At 54.4% G+C, this 17,378-nt stretch overlaps 8 protein-coding genes across 8 annotated transcripts; 3 read left to right on the forward strand and 5 right to left on the reverse strand.

The window, feature by feature from the left end:
* Nucleotides 1-375: 375 nt before the first annotated feature.
* Nucleotides 376-1,816, reverse strand: CKM354_000270200 (uncharacterized protein; the record flags this gene model as incomplete). The annotated part of the gene is made up of 6 exons (XM_044797867.1): nt 376-1,027; nt 1,077-1,197; nt 1,253-1,324; nt 1,429-1,593; nt 1,654-1,672; nt 1,793-1,816. The coding sequence occupies 6 exons, from the start codon at nt 1,814-1,816 to the stop codon at nt 376-378; spliced, it is 1,053 nt and encodes a 350-aa protein (XP_044653802.1).
* Nucleotides 1,817-3,646: 1,830 nt separating this feature from the next.
* Nucleotides 3,647-5,234, forward strand: CKM354_000270300 (uncharacterized protein; the record flags this gene model as incomplete). The annotated part of the gene is made up of 3 exons (XM_044797868.1): nt 3,647-3,686; nt 3,752-3,950; nt 4,076-5,234. The coding sequence occupies 3 exons, from the start codon at nt 3,647-3,649 to the stop codon at nt 5,232-5,234; spliced, it is 1,398 nt and encodes a 465-aa protein (XP_044653803.1).
* Nucleotides 5,235-5,637: 403 nt separating this feature from the next.
* On the reverse strand, nt 5,638-6,588 carry CKM354_000270400 (microtubule-binding protein BIM1; the record flags this gene model as incomplete). The annotated part of the gene is made up of 4 exons (XM_044797869.1): nt 5,638-5,700; nt 5,757-6,366; nt 6,418-6,489; nt 6,575-6,588. The coding sequence occupies 4 exons, from the start codon at nt 6,586-6,588 to the stop codon at nt 5,638-5,640; spliced, it is 759 nt and encodes a 252-aa protein (XP_044653804.1).
* Nucleotides 6,589-7,017: 429 nt separating this feature from the next.
* On the forward strand, nt 7,018-7,966 carry CKM354_000270500 (uncharacterized protein; the record flags this gene model as incomplete). Its single annotated transcript, XM_044797870.1, has 2 exons — nt 7,018-7,551; nt 7,658-7,966. 2 exons carry the CDS (start codon nt 7,018-7,020, stop codon nt 7,964-7,966), a joined length of 843 nt encoding a protein of 280 aa, XP_044653805.1.
* Nucleotides 7,967-8,185: 219 nt separating this feature from the next.
* CKM354_000270600 (uncharacterized protein) lies at nt 8,186-9,268 on the reverse strand (the record flags this gene model as incomplete). Its single annotated transcript, XM_044797871.1, has 1 exon — nt 8,186-9,268. The coding sequence occupies one exon, from the start codon at nt 9,266-9,268 to the stop codon at nt 8,186-8,188; it is 1,083 nt and encodes a 360-aa protein (XP_044653806.1).
* Nucleotides 9,269-10,928: 1,660 nt separating this feature from the next.
* On the forward strand, nt 10,929-13,003 carry CKM354_000270700 (uncharacterized protein; the record flags this gene model as incomplete). The annotated part of the gene is made up of 3 exons (XM_044797872.1): nt 10,929-10,935; nt 11,000-12,514; nt 12,573-13,003. The coding sequence occupies 3 exons, from the start codon at nt 10,929-10,931 to the stop codon at nt 13,001-13,003; spliced, it is 1,953 nt and encodes a 650-aa protein (XP_044653807.1).
* A 223-nt stretch (nt 13,004-13,226) lies between these two features.
* Nucleotides 13,227-15,929, reverse strand: CKM354_000270800 (U2-type spliceosomal complex subunit CWC22; the record flags this gene model as incomplete). The annotated part of the gene is made up of 1 exon (XM_044797873.1): nt 13,227-15,929. One exon carries the CDS (start codon nt 15,927-15,929, stop codon nt 13,227-13,229), a length of 2,703 nt encoding a protein of 900 aa, XP_044653808.1.
* A 251-nt stretch (nt 15,930-16,180) lies between these two features.
* Nucleotides 16,181-17,216, reverse strand: CKM354_000270900 (uncharacterized protein; the record flags this gene model as incomplete). The annotated part of the gene is made up of 3 exons (XM_044797874.1): nt 16,181-16,796; nt 16,849-17,083; nt 17,135-17,216. The coding sequence occupies 3 exons, from the start codon at nt 17,214-17,216 to the stop codon at nt 16,181-16,183; spliced, it is 933 nt and encodes a 310-aa protein (XP_044653809.1).
* Between the last annotated feature and the right edge of the window lie 162 nt (nt 17,217-17,378).

Consider the following 17,378-nt stretch of genomic DNA (forward strand, 5'->3'; position numbering starts at 1 on the left):
CAGGGACGATCCCATGTGAATGTCTCTCCGAACTTGGAAGGGGAATCTGGAGCCAATGTCTAAAGTTCACGCCCTCATACTTCATGACCCACGAGAATGCTGATTTTCTGGAGACTTTCCGTCAATGGAAAAGGCTGCAAAAGCTGTGAACAGAGCTTGTAGGAGCAACCAATATCAATCGATTATCGAAACCAACAAGGCAGGACGGGAAAAGAGAAATGTGAATGCAAACGTTAAGATTGGCATTTTTGTTCTTCGGTTACACTCGACAGATTCATAACTCGCCATGAGGCGCGCTTTGCATTAGTCGCAGCCTCCTGTTCGCGATCGTGCTTTTCTTGGGGCACGTTCAACCCTGGTGGAATTCATAGGCGCTTAAGCACCGAGCGCTGGGAAAGCACTGGAGTCGTTGGCGTTGAAAGTGGAGCCACGTGGACCACCGCGAGGCGCTCCTCTAAAGTCGCCACGGTCTCCACGGCCACGTCCACCACCACGGCCTCGGCCTTCGCCACGGAAAGAGCCACGACCCTCTCCACGGCCGCGGCCGCCGCGTCCACCGCGTCCACCACGGTCGCCAGCATCTGGTGCAGCGTAGTACTGGCCATCAATGTTGATGCGCTCCTTCTCCTTGACTTCCTTGACCTTCTTGGTCTTGCCACCACCGCCGACGAAGAAATCTTCCTGCTCGCGGTTGACTGCCTGACCTTCAGGGAACTTGGTCTTGGATCCCTCGTTGGCCTTGCGGATGGCAGGTGACTCGCTAGAAAGGGCCAGCTTCTTCTCGGCAAGCTCCTTCAGGTAGTCGTCGTAAGACTTGACCTTCTCCTCTGGCTCACCGGCAGCATCCTCGCCAACCTCGCCGTCTGGACCGTTCGTGAATGCTGGGTCTGCAGCGCTGGTATCAGGGGTGAAGCCAGGCTCGTTGTTAACTTCAGCCTTGGCGATGGCATCGCCAGCGGACTCATCTGCCCACTCGGACTGGCCGTCCTTAGCGCCCCAGCCGTGTGCAGCTTGCTTCTCTTGGTCACTTTGGTTGAATTAGCGTAGTTGGGTGAGTATCCGTTTGTGGTCCCTACCCAATGCCAGTGTGGCTGTGACGGTCGTCGCGTGGAGCACCACCGCGTCCACGTCCACCGTAGCCGCCACGGCCTCGTCGGTCACCACGACCACGTCCCTCGCCGCCGCGACGCTCGTAGTCTGGTGTGCCGGTTAGCAATGGCAGCGACAAGGTTGCCTGAGAGTTGTCATTTACCCCTAACTGGTCGAGAGTGACGATCGCTGCGAAGGCCATCATCGCGGTTCTGCTGGTCGACACGGCTGGCGCCTGGTAGAAAGCTATTAGGATGTAGTCCTGATGCTGTCAAGATGGCGGCTGCGCGAGCGAACAGCGGTTGTTTCTCTCGAGCCGCCATGTGTTGTAAATCGTACCTTCGCCTCTTACAGCGCCGCCACGTCCGCCTGATCGTGCGCCACCCTCTCGGGCAGCTCCTTCAGCTGGGCCATTGCGCTTGCCAGTTCGCGGGAGTGTCTTGTCGACGACCTTGGTCGGGACTGGGGGAGTGGCCCGCTCGGGGTCGAGCTCCGGGTCGTTGCCTGGGGAAGCAGTCAGCACGAGAGAGGTTCTTGTCGATGGTCATGGACGGCGCGATGTACCCAGGAGCTCGTAGAGGTTCTGTTCGCGATGAAGTCAGTCGATCAAATTCTGCAAGGCGTGTGCCGCCCAATGGCTGGGACGCGACGCGAAATGCGCAGGCAGCGCGCCTGGCGATTGTCGGCGGTGAGAAGGACATACCTTTGATACAATGGCGTCGCTCATTTTGGATGTCGCGGTCACGAGCAGCGAGACATGATGCGAGTGCGTTCAAAGATGGATGGAGTGGCCGCTCAAGCCCGCACAGACGTTCGACGAATTTGGGTGACAGATCAGTGGGCTCCACTGAAACGCCAAGCTTCGTCTCCTCCTCGACTTCCTCCTCCTCCGTCGCGACAACAACGGCGGAACACAACAGCGCAACGGGCAAATGCAGAGGCAGCTCGCTATGCATCTGGCGCGGAGCTGCCACATACCGATACTTCCCCAGTGCGTCGCATCAGGCACCAGTGACTGACAGTGCCGAATCCGCTGCGTGCACTGGCCTATGCACCGCTCTGTACCGTCGAAACACTGCGCAGTCAGACCGCTTGCACAGGACGTTGCGAATGCTTTCCGTCGCAACGGCCAACAGTCGGACCGCTCCTGGTTCTGCAGCGTCCGCGAACCTGCGTGCTTGAGTTCACATTGAACCTGGACCTGGATCTGGACCTCTGCCCAGCACACGGCATCGCAATTCATCAGAGAATAACATCATTATTGACGCACACATTGGGCGGGAGCTGGTCGCTCAAGGCTGCGCGTCTTACACGTGGAAGGCGGCTGTGAGAACACTTCTTCAAACGCGTGCTACGTGCTCGACGATCGCTTAGAAGCTTTTGAGCCTCATATCAAGTCTGTATTTTGCATTGCACACGACAGCCAGGCGATTCCCATGCATCGATCAAAAAGCACAGATCGACGCGCAGTACCAACACTTGCACCCTCCGTGGACCGTGGTGCAGACTGCACAAGCTTGTATCTCTCAGCGCCAACGGTGGAATCTTCTAAAACTACGCATGCTGCCATAGCCTCACACTACAACACGTGATGTGGGCTGCTGGTCGGAAGTTCAGGATGCCGTGTACTTCCAAAGCAGTATTTGCACTAGCTTTGTGGCTTCATTCTTTCGGACACCAGATCCGACCAATTGAAGCTTCACCACGCTTGTCCATGCGCCCTTTGCTTGTTCGATGAACTTCGTCCTCAGCTAATCCGTAATAATTCACCAGCCCGCACATGCTTGCAGAACACCCCTACAAGACACCTCCGTGTCGCGGGAAAAAAGGAGCCTTGCTCGAAGCCTCGGACAATCTTAGACTGAACCATAATTCCCTGTCGTGGCGTGTCCCACCAATCACGGAACTCGTAAAGGTCGTTGCTAGCGTAACTACACTCTGAAATGCGGACAACAGCTGCATGCGGCATCTTCCTTTCACAGCCTTGGAGTTGCGTTTCAGCCTCTCAGGGCGCACTCGACGCGTAATGACTGACGTGCTGCAGCAGGAAGTCGACAAGCTCAACGCGCATCACATGCTTGCTTCACCATGCCATAGCCTTGCGGATGCCATCCGCACCTCTCTGCTCTTCATTCACGATCCGTGCCAAAACCAATGTTCCTGACGCTTGACGAGCCTGGCGCTCTTCAGCAGAATGCAATTGTTGCGATACAAATATGCAGAGAGGCGGTGTTCGAGGTGTCGTGTTTGCGAAGCGGAGGTCTAGAACCGAATTGATGTGCATGATTACACGCCAACTCTATCTGACTTGACTAGATGTAATAGGAATGGTGGCTTTGAGGCGCTCAGTGACCTGATCGTGTCACTGGTAAGCTAGCCTGGCCCTATAGGAAGAGGTCGTACCTCCCTTCGACATGAGAAATTTGCGACACTCGTCGGTTTACCCGCGGTAATTGCCCTCGTATTGACACATTCCTGCGCGACAGGGCAACAAAAGTTCGCAGCGACATCTGTTCACAGTCTGTCGCATCAACAAGCACCTGGTACATTTGCCACGATGAAGAGAATTGCAACGGCAGCGGCCGTGCTGGGTTCAGGTGAGCTTGTTGCACATGTTTTGTGCAGTTCATTCTGTTGTGATAACCTTGCCAACATTCAATAGCATCGGTTGCCACAGCGCAAGCATCGCTAGCGAGGACATGTCCAGAAACGAACTTGTGCTACTCTCTCAATATTCCCGAATCGACAGTCGAAGCCGATGGACAAGGCGACATTTATTTCCAGATGTCCGCGCCTACGTCGTACCAATGGGTTGCGCTCGGACAAGGCTCACGCATGTCCGGGTCTAACATTTTCGTGATGTACGTATTCTCACTATGGGCTGCCTAGTTCTGAGCCGAATTCTGCGGTCGTCGTCAGCTTGAACAGGCAGAGAAATTCCAATGAAATTTCTCAGTGCAAGTGGTTTTTCTAACGATCAAGACAGGTACACTTCCAGCAACGGCCAAAATGTCACAGTATCGCCACGCCTTGGTACAGGCCATGTAGAACCACAGCATGACACCAGCGCACAGATCGAAGTCCTCGAAGGCTCAGGAGTGATGGATGGCATGATGGTCGCCAACGTCAAGTGCTCCAACTGCAACGAATGGCAAGGAGGCTCCATGGATTTTACCGCTCAGAGTGCCAACTGGATCTATGCCTCCAGAACTGGCGACGCTCTCGACTCTGATGATGTCAACGAGGGCATCCAGCAGCACAATCGGTACTCACCATTCCAGTGGCAGCTTAGTGAAGCCCAAGGCGGCGATAATGTGAATCCATTCGTCGCGGCAGCAGCGACTACAGGCTCAGACTCCCAGACAGCCAGTGCTACAAACTCACAAGCGAACGCCACACCAACCGGCTCAAGCGATACTGGTTCTTCATCTGGTAGCGCTTCTGGCTCCGGCGACAATGACTCTTCTTCTTCATCTTCCGGCTCCGCGACATTCTCCAACACGCTCGGACCATTTGGAGGTGATTCTGCATACGGGGACCGACTGACCACTGCACATGGTAGCCTCGCGTCCATTGCTTTCGTGGCACTATTCCCAACAGGCGCGATCCTAATCCGACTTGCGAACTTCACTGGTCTCGTTTGGCTTCATGCTGCGATTCAAGCTGTCGGATATCTGGTCTTCATTGCCGCTTTTGGACTGGGAGTGTACATTGCTACTCAACTGAACGAAATTGGAACCTACCATCCGATCATCGGTATCGTTCTGTTCGTCATCCTGTTCACTCAGCCCGTGACCGGCCTGTTGCACCACCGATTATTTAAGTCGCGAGGAGGTCGGACAATGTTCACGTTTGTTCATTTGGGCATTGGACGAATCGCAATCATACTCGGCATTATCAACGGTGGTCTTGGTTTGATGCTTGCAGGGGCTGAAAGCTCGGCAAAGATCGCTTACGCTGTTTGTGCGGCTGTTGTGGGCGTCGTTTATATTGCGTCCGCGGTGTTTGGAGAGACGAGGAGGAAGCAGGCACCTGTAAGCTCAGGAACACAGTTCAGCGAGGGGAAAGGCCATCGACAATTGAACAGTGTTGATGAGCCGCCAGAGGCAGGCTACGGTATGACCAATCTTTCGAAGGAAAGATGACCGGTGTTTAGCGCTAGGATGAAGCATTGCCTGCCGTTCCATTGGAAGAGGGGGTCAGTGACAAAGTGTCAAGGTAAGCGTTAGCTCAGTCAGAGGTCAAAGAACTTTGTGCAAAAACCAGTCTTTTCAGCTCTCTTCGTCATGCATTCGCATCTCTGCCGCTGTAGGTGCGAGTGTGCATGCGCAATATGCATAATTCCATGTGCTGCTACTTCTTTCCCAGGGTGTGCACTTGGCTTTCACCTCAGCTGCATTTGCAACCTCTGTCTCTCGGGAAGGAAAGCGATGATTTCTCATAGCAGCTGCGTTCTATTCTCGCCTTCTCGTTACTCGTCAACGCTCAGTGGTATCATATGTTGTGTCATGCCTTTCGAACTCGTGGAGGTGGGAGGGACCGCGTCTTCTAGAAGGTCTCTTCTTCGCCAGCAACTTCCGCATCTCCGTCCTGTGGAATTTCAAACCCCTCCTGTAGCACCAGTAAGCGTAATGCTCGTAGTTAGCATCATGTGGCCATACACATACCTCGGTGGAATACAGAATCGTCTGTATTTGTTTGAGTATACTTCCATCATCCTCCTCGAGCGTGGGGTCGGCTTCCATGGCCCCTTGGATGAGCAATTCAATGTCGCGAAGCTTGCTGAAGTAGAAGTCTCGCTCGCGCTCGAGACCTTGAACGGTTTCCATGAGCTCGGCATTCTTCTGTTGTAGAGCAGCAGTGGCAGCTCCACCGACACCGCCCTGGCGACTACCAGCGCGAGGACCACCCGCACCGAGGCCACCAGCAGGTTTTCGAGCGCCAGCCGAAGCGCCAGAAGTGCGTGAGCCACTTGGGGGAAGAGCTGGAGCGCCTCCGGCTGCTACACCCTTCCTCCTACCGACGGCATCATAGTCGCCGCCGGGGTAGTATTGGTCCCAGTATCGCTTCGTCCACTGCAGAAACTCGAGATTGTCCTGCATCTTGCATTTCACCAGCTGCTCGGTGGGTAGGGGTCGATCGACATGGTGTTTGCGGAAGGTGTTGCTGAGGATTTTGAAGTTCTCGAGATAGGCGTATTCAGCGTTGACGTTGAACTTGACCCTGCTCATGGGCACATCGAGGAAGATCGAATCGTAGATTTGGCAGTACGCGGCTCTGAGGGGCTCGTCAGTACTGTTGACACAGGAGGATGGTCGTAGCCCCTACCCAGTGCCACACTGCTCGACTTTGGTGAGGTTGAGCTGTAACAGGCCGTTCACCCATGCCAGCAGTTCTTGTCTGCATCGATGTCAGCATCCCATCGCCGCCGCCGTCAACGGCGCTTCTATTGCCGGTTGCTGGGATGGCGGACGCGGCAGCCTACCTGGATTCGCCCATGTTGGCGGTTGTCGATCGATGCGCACAGTCAGTCGGAGAGAGCGGGCGGAGAGCACGTGCGTGAAGGGTGGACGGGGAGCTGCGAATGTTGGGTCAAGATTAAAGAAGTGCAAGTGCAGGCGCATAAACAATCGTCTATGCTTGGCAGGCACGACAAACAGCGCCCCGCCATGATTCAGCGCCTCCTTCACTCCGCCGCCCAGCGCCTGCCACGGAGGAGACGCTTTCCCGCCGAACACTGTGCAGCGGGCAATACTTTACGCTGAGGACTTTCGGTTCTCGTCTGCCATAATGACTTGCGCGGAGGAGACGCTGGCTATAGCATAAACATGTGATAAGAGGTAGGACCTCGCGTCCTGAGCGCCGAGGCTTCTTTTGTTCACGTCAACTCTCACCTTTACCATCTCTCATAAACCACACTCCACCACCATGGCCAAGTCCGTACTCATTACCGGCTGCTCGAAAGGCGGCATAGGCCATGCACTGGCCCGCGAATTCAAGAAGCATGGCCTGCGCGTCTTCGCCACTGCCCGCAAGGCCGAGACCATTTCCGACCTCGCCGACCAAGGCATCGAGACGCTGTCCCTGGAAGTCACAGATCAGGACTCAATCGACGCTCTGAAGCATGAAGTTGAGAGCCGTACTGGAGGCCGGCTGGACTACTTGGTCAACAATGCCGGACTGAACTGTACCGTTCCAGCGCTGGATGTCGAGCTCAAAGACATTCGATTGACCTTCGAAACAAATCTCTTCGCCGTAATCCGTATGTGTCAAGCATTTGCACCACTTCTCATCAACGCCAAAGGCGCGATCGTACAGATCGGCTCGATTGCTGGTATTATGCCGTACGTCTTCGGCAGTGTCTATAATGCCAGCAAAGCCGCCCTACACTCCTACTCAAACACTTTGAGAGTCGAACTGGAGCCTTTCGATGTCCGCGTCGTCACTGTTGTCACGGGAGGTGTAAGTTGAAAACATGTCCATCATGCATGCCGTTGTCCAGACTGTCCAGCCTGTGATACAGCTACCCCTCGGGTATGTTTGAACCGCCGACTAACAACTATCCCAGGTCAAATCCAATATCGCCAGAACCCATCGAACCCTGCCAGAAGATTCCATATATCTACCTCTGGCCAAAGAGTACAACGAACGCCTAGTACACAGCCAGTCACAAGGCGTGCCGAATGAGGACTACGCGAGACGTGTAGTATATCAACTCCTCCACAAGCCCAAGCGAGATCACATCTGGGAAGGTGGAAAATCATGGCTCATCTGGTGGGTTTCGAACTTCTTGCCGAGAAGAGTGATGGACGCCGTCATGAGCAGAATGTTCAAGTTGTGGAAATTGAGAGGGACGTATCAGAAGAAGATCGCCTGACGGCGACTTTCAGCACATTTAGAGCGTCTGTATGGGGCTCTTGATTAGATAATTGCAGCATCGTCAAGTTTCAAACAAAGCCCAGACAACTGTCATCCATGTTCATCCTTTTGATCTAGACATTATCATTTCAAGTTCGTTTGCTGCTCTTAAATGGGTATTCCCAACGCCTTCGCTAATGCCACAAAAAGCAATCGTGCCAACATATTCTATTGTATCCTAGAAGGCCGCGACCATCATTACCACTGCGCCGAGGCAGAGAACTGATACAGCTAATTTCCCGCCAGCGCTTCCTGTCTGCTGCGGAGCTGCCGTCACGGAGGACTGCCCGGATCCCTCATCATCAACACGCCCGCCACTAGATCCAGGGCTCGAAGTGGAGGTTATCAAAGTGCTTTCTGCACCCGGTACTCCTGTCGGGACGTCCGAACCCGTTGGGACATCCAACCCTGTCTGCGTGACATGCGTCCTTGGACTGAACAGTGTTGCATCTACCGTCATCGTGGGCGTGCTGCCCTCTTCATTTCCCTGTCCTGGTCCAACTAGTGATTCCGCTGGTCGCTCGACGTGGACACTCGGGGGCACAATGGTAATTGTCGTCTGTGGTGCCTCGAGCGTGGGGTGTGGGTTTTCGATATGTGGCGCTTTCGGGGAGTAAATGGGCTGATCGAGGCCAGTGCCAGTGCTCTCTATTCGAGGGGAGTAATAGGTAGGATAAGACGTGTAGCACGAACAGCTTGCGATGGGAGCATCAGGTTTTTGTAAAGAGTCCTGTGAATGCATGGTTTGCACAATCTCCGCAGCTGGCAGACCTGTTGAAGAACTCGATGTTGAAGCATTATTTGAGACGGAGGAGTAGGTCTGAGGGGGTGTATAGTCGATCACTGTGGCCGGGACAGGTAGAGGAGGGGTCTCTGGCTTCAGTCCTACAGGCCCGTCACAGCGGCAGACCAGTGTTGGACCAGCTGCTTCTGTTATCGTCGGCTTTGGAGGGAGAAGAAGTGAATCCTGCTTGTGCATGGTCTGCACCACCGGCACGGGTTTGCACGAAGCACATTCTCCCTCATGTTGGCCCGATGGATTGTATTGAGATGTCATGGCCGGCGCCTCATCATTGTTGTCTCCGGATGGGTACAGCGCTGTCACCGTTGTCCAGACTGTGGTCAGTTCGGTATACGCTGGGCCATCGTCACCCACATATCGGTCTGGGTCGTGTTCGTTTGAATTCGTAGATGCTGTCGCTAGGGTTGTCGAGGCTATTGTGGCTGTCACCGCGAACAAGAACGAGTGAAACCTTGTCATGATATACGATGACAAGCAAACGAGTGTGATGTAGAGGCGTTCGTTTAACGAATGGTGGCGTCTAGACGCGTCGGTCGCCTCAGAGGTGTCGTGTTCGAGCGCAGAGCTTGTGGGTGGTGTGTAGCCTCAGGTCTGAAGACGAAAGGGCGGGCAGGAATTCGCTCGGCTTTAGATTGGCCATGGCACTGGGACCGGTCTCTTGGACGATGCGGCGCGGATCTTGCTGGGCAATGATGTGGCATGGCAGGCGTGCTATTTGGAGGAGCGCTCAGGAACGACTAGTCACTATCCGGTTAGCGGTTGATGCTTAATGTCATGAGAGTTCGAGTGGCGCTGCCCAGAAATGCAACAGTGGGATCGAACAGTGCTCTGCAAGTGGTTGTTCCTGTCGTCACAGTCTCTCATGTTGCGAATGCCAATATTTCTAGACAAGACTTTGGCACTTCCTATGGCACGCTCTGTACATATGTAGACCCCACCTCTATTGACTCCTCGAGATATCGGACGATTGTCGATCAGCGAGATCCAAGATATCCGCTGCCTCTGAGAGTCGCGTGTCTGCGCAGAATGCACGAGCTGGAGAACATAAAGCCCATCTACTCTTCGGCAGGGACGTGGGGTCTGTTTCAAGAGGTGCTTTCTCCAGAAAAGTATTGTAGCATGGACAGCTCGGCTTCTGCTGCTGCTTGAGCGACTTCACTTGTAGCAGCATTCTCGTGTGCATGGTAGAGCAGTCGTGATGGTTTCCCAAACGTATGTGCGGCGAGCTGCTTTCGGTCAGACAATGATGTCCACGTCGATCGTGCTGTCAGTCGTCCACACGCCTGTCAACGTGAACCTCAGCTGCACGCTTGGCGTAGAAGCGCGTCGGATCCTGCGAACATCGCAGCGTGGCAGGACCAGCAGCAGGCATCGCTTGCCGGCCATTCTCATGCTGTCGCTTTTGAGAGGAAGCCGCGATTGTGGCTCTTTCATCGTCCAAAGGGCGCCATATATCCAGAGAAGCCGGTGCATACAGAGCGCGACGAGACGTCAATCTGTGCCTGCGCTGTTGCGTTCTTACACTGCTCGAAACCAGCGACTTTGTGCTCGATGCACTCGCTCTCGTACAGCCCTTGATGGCGATCCGAACGCCGAGTCTGCACCAGCCAGAATAATACATGGATGAGTTGCGAGGTGATCTCTGCGAGTCAGAAAGTCGACGCTGCCAATGTGCTTGCACACAGACCTCGTGGGCGCAGCGGACCGTCGGGTGAGCCGGCAGTGATCAGTATTGGCAACGACCATGGCAGACGCAGACGCAGCCGTTGCACATTGTGTTCTTCGTGGCTGGCAGTGTGGTCGATGGATGCGCAACGGAAGGTGCTGCACAGCAGAGCTGCATCGAGCTGCAGCTGGAGCTGGGAGTGGCCGTCGCGGCGCAGCAGAAAGTGGCCATACAGGCGTCGCGGCAGGTCGACCTCGGCTCCATCCCAGATTCTCGGCGACGGTCTGCCTAGGCCCAGCGCGATACGTGCGAATGCTCACGGCGCGTCAGACGCAAGCCGCGGGCGAGACGACGATCATGTCCAGCTGCACTGCTCCGTCGGCCTTCGTGTCAGTTCTTCTGCGTGATGTGTACCACTGCGTCTTGTGAAGTCTGAGAGTGTAGCAAACAACCATGGCTCGTACGTCGACTGACCCGACTGCTGCTGCCCTGCGCGAACTCTCCCAAGGCTGACATCCCCGCAGGACTCCCTCACATCCCCGTGTCGCTGCCTCGACTGACCGCAGGCACCGCCGTGCCGGCCGCTGCCATCGCCGCCTACCTCAATGGCCGCTACCAGATCACGACCGACATCTGGGCCATCACCAGCGCCATCTGGTACCAGATCTTCCTGAAGCGACTGGAGAAGCAAGACCGGGTCAATGTCTTCTACCGCTTTGAAGAGCTGGCGAAGACGCCAACCCAGGCGGGAAAACTATTCCTCGTGGTACCGAAAGATGAGAACGAGCCCAATGCGCAGACCGAGTGGACATACGCCGAGGCGTACGCGCTGATCCTGAAGTATGCTCGGTGGTTGAAGGAGACACACGGCGTTAGAAAAGAGGAGATCATTGCTATGAACTTCAAGAACACGCCGCAGTTCATCTGGCTGTGGTTCGCACTCTGGTCCCTTGGAGCGATCCCGGCCTTCATCAACAGCAACTTGAGGGACAACGCTTTCATCCACTGCGCCAAAATTTCAACGACACGCCTTCTGATACTGGATCCTGAGATCGCTGAGGAAGCTCTTACAAATGAGGCTGTTGCTGCCTTCAAGCCGGACAACAAAGGTCATGCAATTGACACGGTCATTCTAGATACTGCAACGCAAGCTACGATCGCATCACTGACTCCATACCGCGCTCCTGATTCCGAGCGCTCGGGCGTAATTGTCGCCTCGACCTCCCTGCTCATCTACACTTCGGGCACCACCGGACTCCCCAAGGCCGCGAACGTGGCATGGGGCAAGTCCCTCTCCGGCGTCAACTTCTTCCCAAAGCTGCTCGGCATGAAAGCAGATGATCGTTACTACACCGCCATGCCGTTGTACCATTCCTCGGCTTCGATACTCGGTGTTTGCCAAGTCCTAGGCCCGGGCAGCACTGTGATCGTGTCTAAGAAGTTTTCGCCGCGGACTGTAATGAAACAAGCGACTGAGACCAATGCCACGATCATGCAATACATCGGGGAGATGTGCAGGTACTTGGTCTCCGGCCCTCCGACCCCCTACGACAAGACGCACAAAGTCCGACTAGCGTTTGGTAACGGTATGCGACCGGATGTGTGGCAACGCTTCAAGGACCGCTTCAATATTGGCACGATTGTGGAGTTTTACGGTGCTACTGAAGGACCTGGGGCGTCGTTTGTATACTCCAACAACGGATTCCTGCGAGGCGCCATTGGCAAGTCTGGTGTGATCTCAAGCACGTTGTTTGGAGGAAATCAAGCTCTCTTGAAGCACGACCACGAGACTGACATGCCGTATCGGAACCCCAAGACTGGCTTCTGCGAGAAGGTCGCCACTAATGAACCCGGCGAGCTCTGCTACTGGCTGGACCCGGAGAATGTTAGCGATAAATTCCAGGGCTACCTTGGAAACGACAAAGCCAATGGGTCCAAAATCATTCGCAATGTCTTCAAGAAGGGCGATGTATACTACCGATCAGGAGACCTGCAGAGAAAAGATAGCGACGGCAGATGGTGGTTTGTGGACCGCATTGGTATGCAAATATTGTTCCACATTCTCGCTCATAGCATTCACTGACACGATCGAAACAGGTGATACATATAGATGGAAAGGCGAGAACGTTTCTACCGCTGAAGTTTCCGAAGCGCTCGGTACTCATGCGGCTCTCCAAGAAGCCAACGTCTACGGCGTGCAACTCCCCAACCACGATGGACGTGCAGGTTGTGCAGCGATCGGTCTATCCGAAGGTCAGAAATTCGACGAGAACCTCGGAGCAGAACTTGCTACCCACGTCCGAAGGCGTCTGCCCAGATATGCTGTACCCTTGTTCTTGCGATTGATGAAGGAGTTTGAAGTCACGGGAACTATGAAGCATCAGAAAGTCGCCCTGAGAAACCAGGGGGTGGACCCCAGCAAGACTGAATCGGACGAGCTGTACTGGTTGCCTCCTGGAAGTGATAAATACACGAGATTTACAGAAGGAGATTGGAAGAAGATCGCTGGTGGTCAAGCGAAGCTTTAGGCAACGTAGCCAGTGGGATATGATCTCCAACGGAAATCGGCTTTAGCATGTGGATACCTTTTTTTTTTTCGCAACCCTGTGGATTGCAGCGTAGAGGAGGCACGACAATACAGCAAATGGACGTTGACTGCTACTCTCGTGAGATAAAAGTATGACAAAAGGTACATTGTGATTCAATTTCTCGTTTGTTTTACAATCCAAGGCAATGGCTCTTAACGCCGCGCTACATAAAGTCGCTAGCTCCCTTCCTTCTTTGTCCAGGCCCACTGCCAGCAACAAGGTTCCTTCGACTAGGATGGATATGAGACTGATCATCTTCGACATTGGCTTCTGGCTTTTTCGGAGGAGGAGCTCGGCGAGGAGGAGGCGATCGAGAAGATTCTGGACTGCTCGTGTTCCTCCTTCTCTTTGCAGGCGGGCTGCGTCTCCGAGGTGGTGGTGATTTGGATTCGTAGCTTGCGCTCCTGCCACGCTTTGGTCGGGGAGAGCGGGATCTCGAATATGCGCGGCCGGCCTTTCGTCGTGGGGGTGGGCTCGGGGAACGGCTTGCTGTGCGGTCTCTGCGACGCGAAGGAGAGCGGGATCTAGAGCGTGCACGGCCTTTGCCGTTCGCTTTGCGTGGAGGAGAACGAGAACGAGAGATCGAGTCTCGTCTGGCTCGTGGTGGTGTGCGCGATCGGGAAACTGAACGATCACTGTAGCTATCCCGGCGTCCGCGCCTTGGTGGTGGGCTTCGGGAGAGACTGTCGCTATACCGCCGACGGCGCGGTGGTGGCGATCGAGAATCGTAGGACGGCGATCTTCTCCTTCTGGGGGAAGGCGAGCGAGACGCCTTCTTGCCATTCTTCTTCGGTGTTGGCGAGCGGGAATAGCTGCGGTCCCGCCCACGCCTCGGCGGCGTACGCGACCTTGAACGTGACCGCGAGTCTGAGCGTGAAGAGTAGCTGGAATAGCTGGAGTAGCTGCTCACGCTCTCGCTCCGTCCTCTGCTTGGCGTTGGACTCTTGGCTGGCAGTGGCGCTGGCGCTGGCTTTGGCATATTCTTCAACCATTCTCTCATGCCCTCTGTGAGCGGTCCCTTGCCAATCGCAGTGAAGAAATTGATGCTGAATCGAGTGTTCTTCGGATCGTCCGTTGGGAACATGCCAGTCAAGGCTGTCTGCAAATCGTCGGCCTTGAAGCGTTCCACCAATTTCTTCATGCCCATACCGGCCTCGAGCTCCTCGATGAGGATCTTGATGAAGATTCGACTCGAACTCGTGGTATCTTCTTCATTCAGCTTCACGACGTGGAACACGGTCCAATCGATCGCATCGGAAGACAACAGATAGGCAAAGAATTGCGCGATAATGCGTAGTCGATTGGTCTCAAACCGGTGGATCGTCTCGTAGTACTTCATGAATTGATCTTGGAACAGGTCCTTCCAGAGCCGGTTCAGCTTGCAGAAACGTTCGCCGATGAGACCAAAAAATTTGTTGAAAGTGCGCTCCTGGCTACAACATTCGATGATCATGGAGGGCAGTTCGTCTTCTCGGCCGGCCGGCAGATTAATCCTCATGAGCTTGTGGCAAGCTTCTTCAAAGGTACCAGACGACATGATCGTCAGGTAGATGGAACGACGGAGATTGACCAGGTCAGTATTGGACTGGTCCTTGATTTCCATCGCCTTCTCCTCGGCATCATTCTCGTCCTCATCACTGGATTCTTCGTCGCTGTCCTCCGCCTCGTCCTCGTCGCTGTCCTCAGCCTCGCCAAGAATTTCGGCCTTCAGCTTCTTGTACGCCTCTTCATTCGCTTCGTACTCGACGTCGAACTTGAATATGTTCAACCCATCTTCCGTTTTCAATTTCTCGTCGTCCAACGAGGGTCGATGCGTAATTTGGTCTTCCTCTTCGACCAGATCCAACTCTTCCCTCACCGCTTGATGGTCCTTGTATTTGTCCTTCCGGATCTGAAATAGAACCTCGATCATGTACTGCACTCGCTTGTCGATGTCCGCTTCATGCAGGATGCCTCGGAACTGATCGTACACTGCCAGCGCTATAGAGGAGTTCATTTCCTCGATGTGCTGACCCACTTCTTTCATCAACCCAACAGCAATCTCGACACTATCGTCTGTCGGCTTGTGGAGAAGCAGCAACAACATTTGAGCTGCAAGCATTTCATGCGCAACCTGCTGGTTGATCAAATGTGCAATGAATGTGGTGCTGCTGTGGCATACACTCTTGTCGTTCCTCTTGTACGCTTTGCGGAACTGGATAATCAGTCTGTTGATCAATAGCTCGCCAACCTGCGGCAGCTTGGTGTTCACAATGGCGACCATCGCCGCATAGATCGGAGTGAAAGGCAGACTGGCGGCTTGCGCCTTCATGATACTTCGGCAGAACAGACCACGCCCTCGGACCAGATTCTCATTGAAGAGCTCCGGCACAATGTGTTTGATGTTCGAGACGTTGACCTTGTTGATCAAGCCGTTGATCGATTTCTTGAGCGCCTCCCATGCCATACGCTGATACTCTTTCGAAGTCTTGTCGGTGATTTGAGCCTGCAATGCCTTCAGCCGAGCGGGAGGTATGTATGTGCCGCCAGATCGCATGTTCAGCAGTTTCTCGTATTCTGCCTTGGCTGCCGCCTGCTTCTCCTCGTCCGTAAGTGGTTTCGCGGGTGCTTCATCTTCCTTTTGCCGCATTTCGAGTTGTCGTGCTCTCTCTTTCGCTCGCGCGCGATCGACATCGCGAGGCAGCGGACCATGGTTTCGTGGAGGTGGGGATCTCGAGTTCGAGCGACGTCGCAGTGCTGGCGCGTCTCGTTGCGGTGAGGGCGATCGTGATATGGAGCTGCGTTTTCGCGAGCTGCCTTCTGCCGCCGCGCTGGCCTCGCCAGGTTGCGGCGTCGGTAGCCGGACTGCAGACTCGACGGCGGCCATGTTACGAACCGACCAAGTCTGATTGTTGAAGCGTGGCCGATGCACACGCGCAAAGCATCGGCTCAAGTCATGTGTACTGCAGAGTACCAGCCGTCGTGAAAAGTGGACGAAGTTTGGAGCCGTTCACGCTAGCAACCTGACTCATGGCACACGCCAAGACGACGCATAACATGCAAGCATGAATAAAGATATGTACATCAAGCTGGCGACCTCTCTCAACTAACTATCAACGCTCGACCGGATGGACACGCTCAGCTGAGCTTCTTCAATTGGGTCTCAAGCTCGTTCTCAGTCCAGTCCCACAATTCCTTGGCCAACTGCGGCTTCTGCGCATGCCAAAAGCTTCCTCCGCTCTTAATGCCAACCGGCGTCCAGTAGTAACTGCTTCCGACCTCTTTCTTGTCTGCTGTAGCCGCCCACAATTGGTTCTTCGCTCCTCCTGGTACGTCGAGTGAGAACGGCTTTATCAACGGCAGAGCGAGTCTGACAAAGATGTTCGACTCTTTCTGACTAGCGTACAAATCTGTCAAGATGACTCCCGGATGCAGTGAAGTCGTCGTGATTTGTGGGTAGCGACGCTGCAATTCTCGCGCGTGAAGGAGGTTCGCCAGCTTTGACTGGCCGTAACGTCGGTGGGTTATATATGACTCCAGAAGATCTTGGTCGTACACAATGCCTGGGGCCATCATGTGAGCTGCCGAGGAGACGTTGATGATTCGCACATCAGAGCCAGGTTGGTCAGCAGTTTCGAGCAGTGTCGGGAGCAAGAGCTTGGTGAGAAGCGAGTGGCCGATGTGATTTGTGCCAAATTGGATCTCGTAGCCATCCTTTGTCTTGGAATATGGAACTGCCATGATGCCAGCATTGCTAGAAGCGTGTTAGATTCGCACCTGTGTTTTGCGGCGCCATGGAAACGTACTTGATCAAAATATCGAGGCGATCAGATCGACTCTTGATCTCCTCGGCTGCATCTTTGACCGAAGCGAGAGATGTCAAGTCGAGCTTGATGTAGGAGATGTTGGCGTTGGGCACGCGCGTCTTAATGTCCGCAATGGCATCTTCCGCTTTTGATGGCGTTCTTGCTGCCAGGAATATCTCTTGTGGATTGTGCTTTGCAAGCTGCAGGACAGTCTCCTTCCCGAGACCAGTGTTTCCTTGAAGTTGTCAGACCGCCTGCTTTGCTTGTAACGAGGTTGAAAACTTACCGCCTGTTATCAGGATCACTTTCCCAGAGAGATCAGGTATATGTTCGGGATTGAAGCTCTTGCCGAAGAACCACTCAAACATGGTGTCTGCTGTACGCCAATTTGAGTGCTGACACGGGTAGTGATGGCCAATTGCCTGTTTCTTATTGTACGGTGTGTGAGGGCTTTGTGTTGCGGGATCGAGTGACAATACGGCGTTCGAGCTCTACACATATGCTATCAGAGCCGCCACACCGTCGCTGCC

The sequence above is a fragment of the Cercospora kikuchii genome (genome assembly GCF_019650295.1).
Source record: "Cercospora kikuchii DNA, contig_00002, whole genome shotgun sequence".
Lineage (NCBI taxonomy): Eukaryota > Fungi > Ascomycota > Dothideomycetes > Mycosphaerellales > Mycosphaerellaceae > Cercospora > Cercospora kikuchii.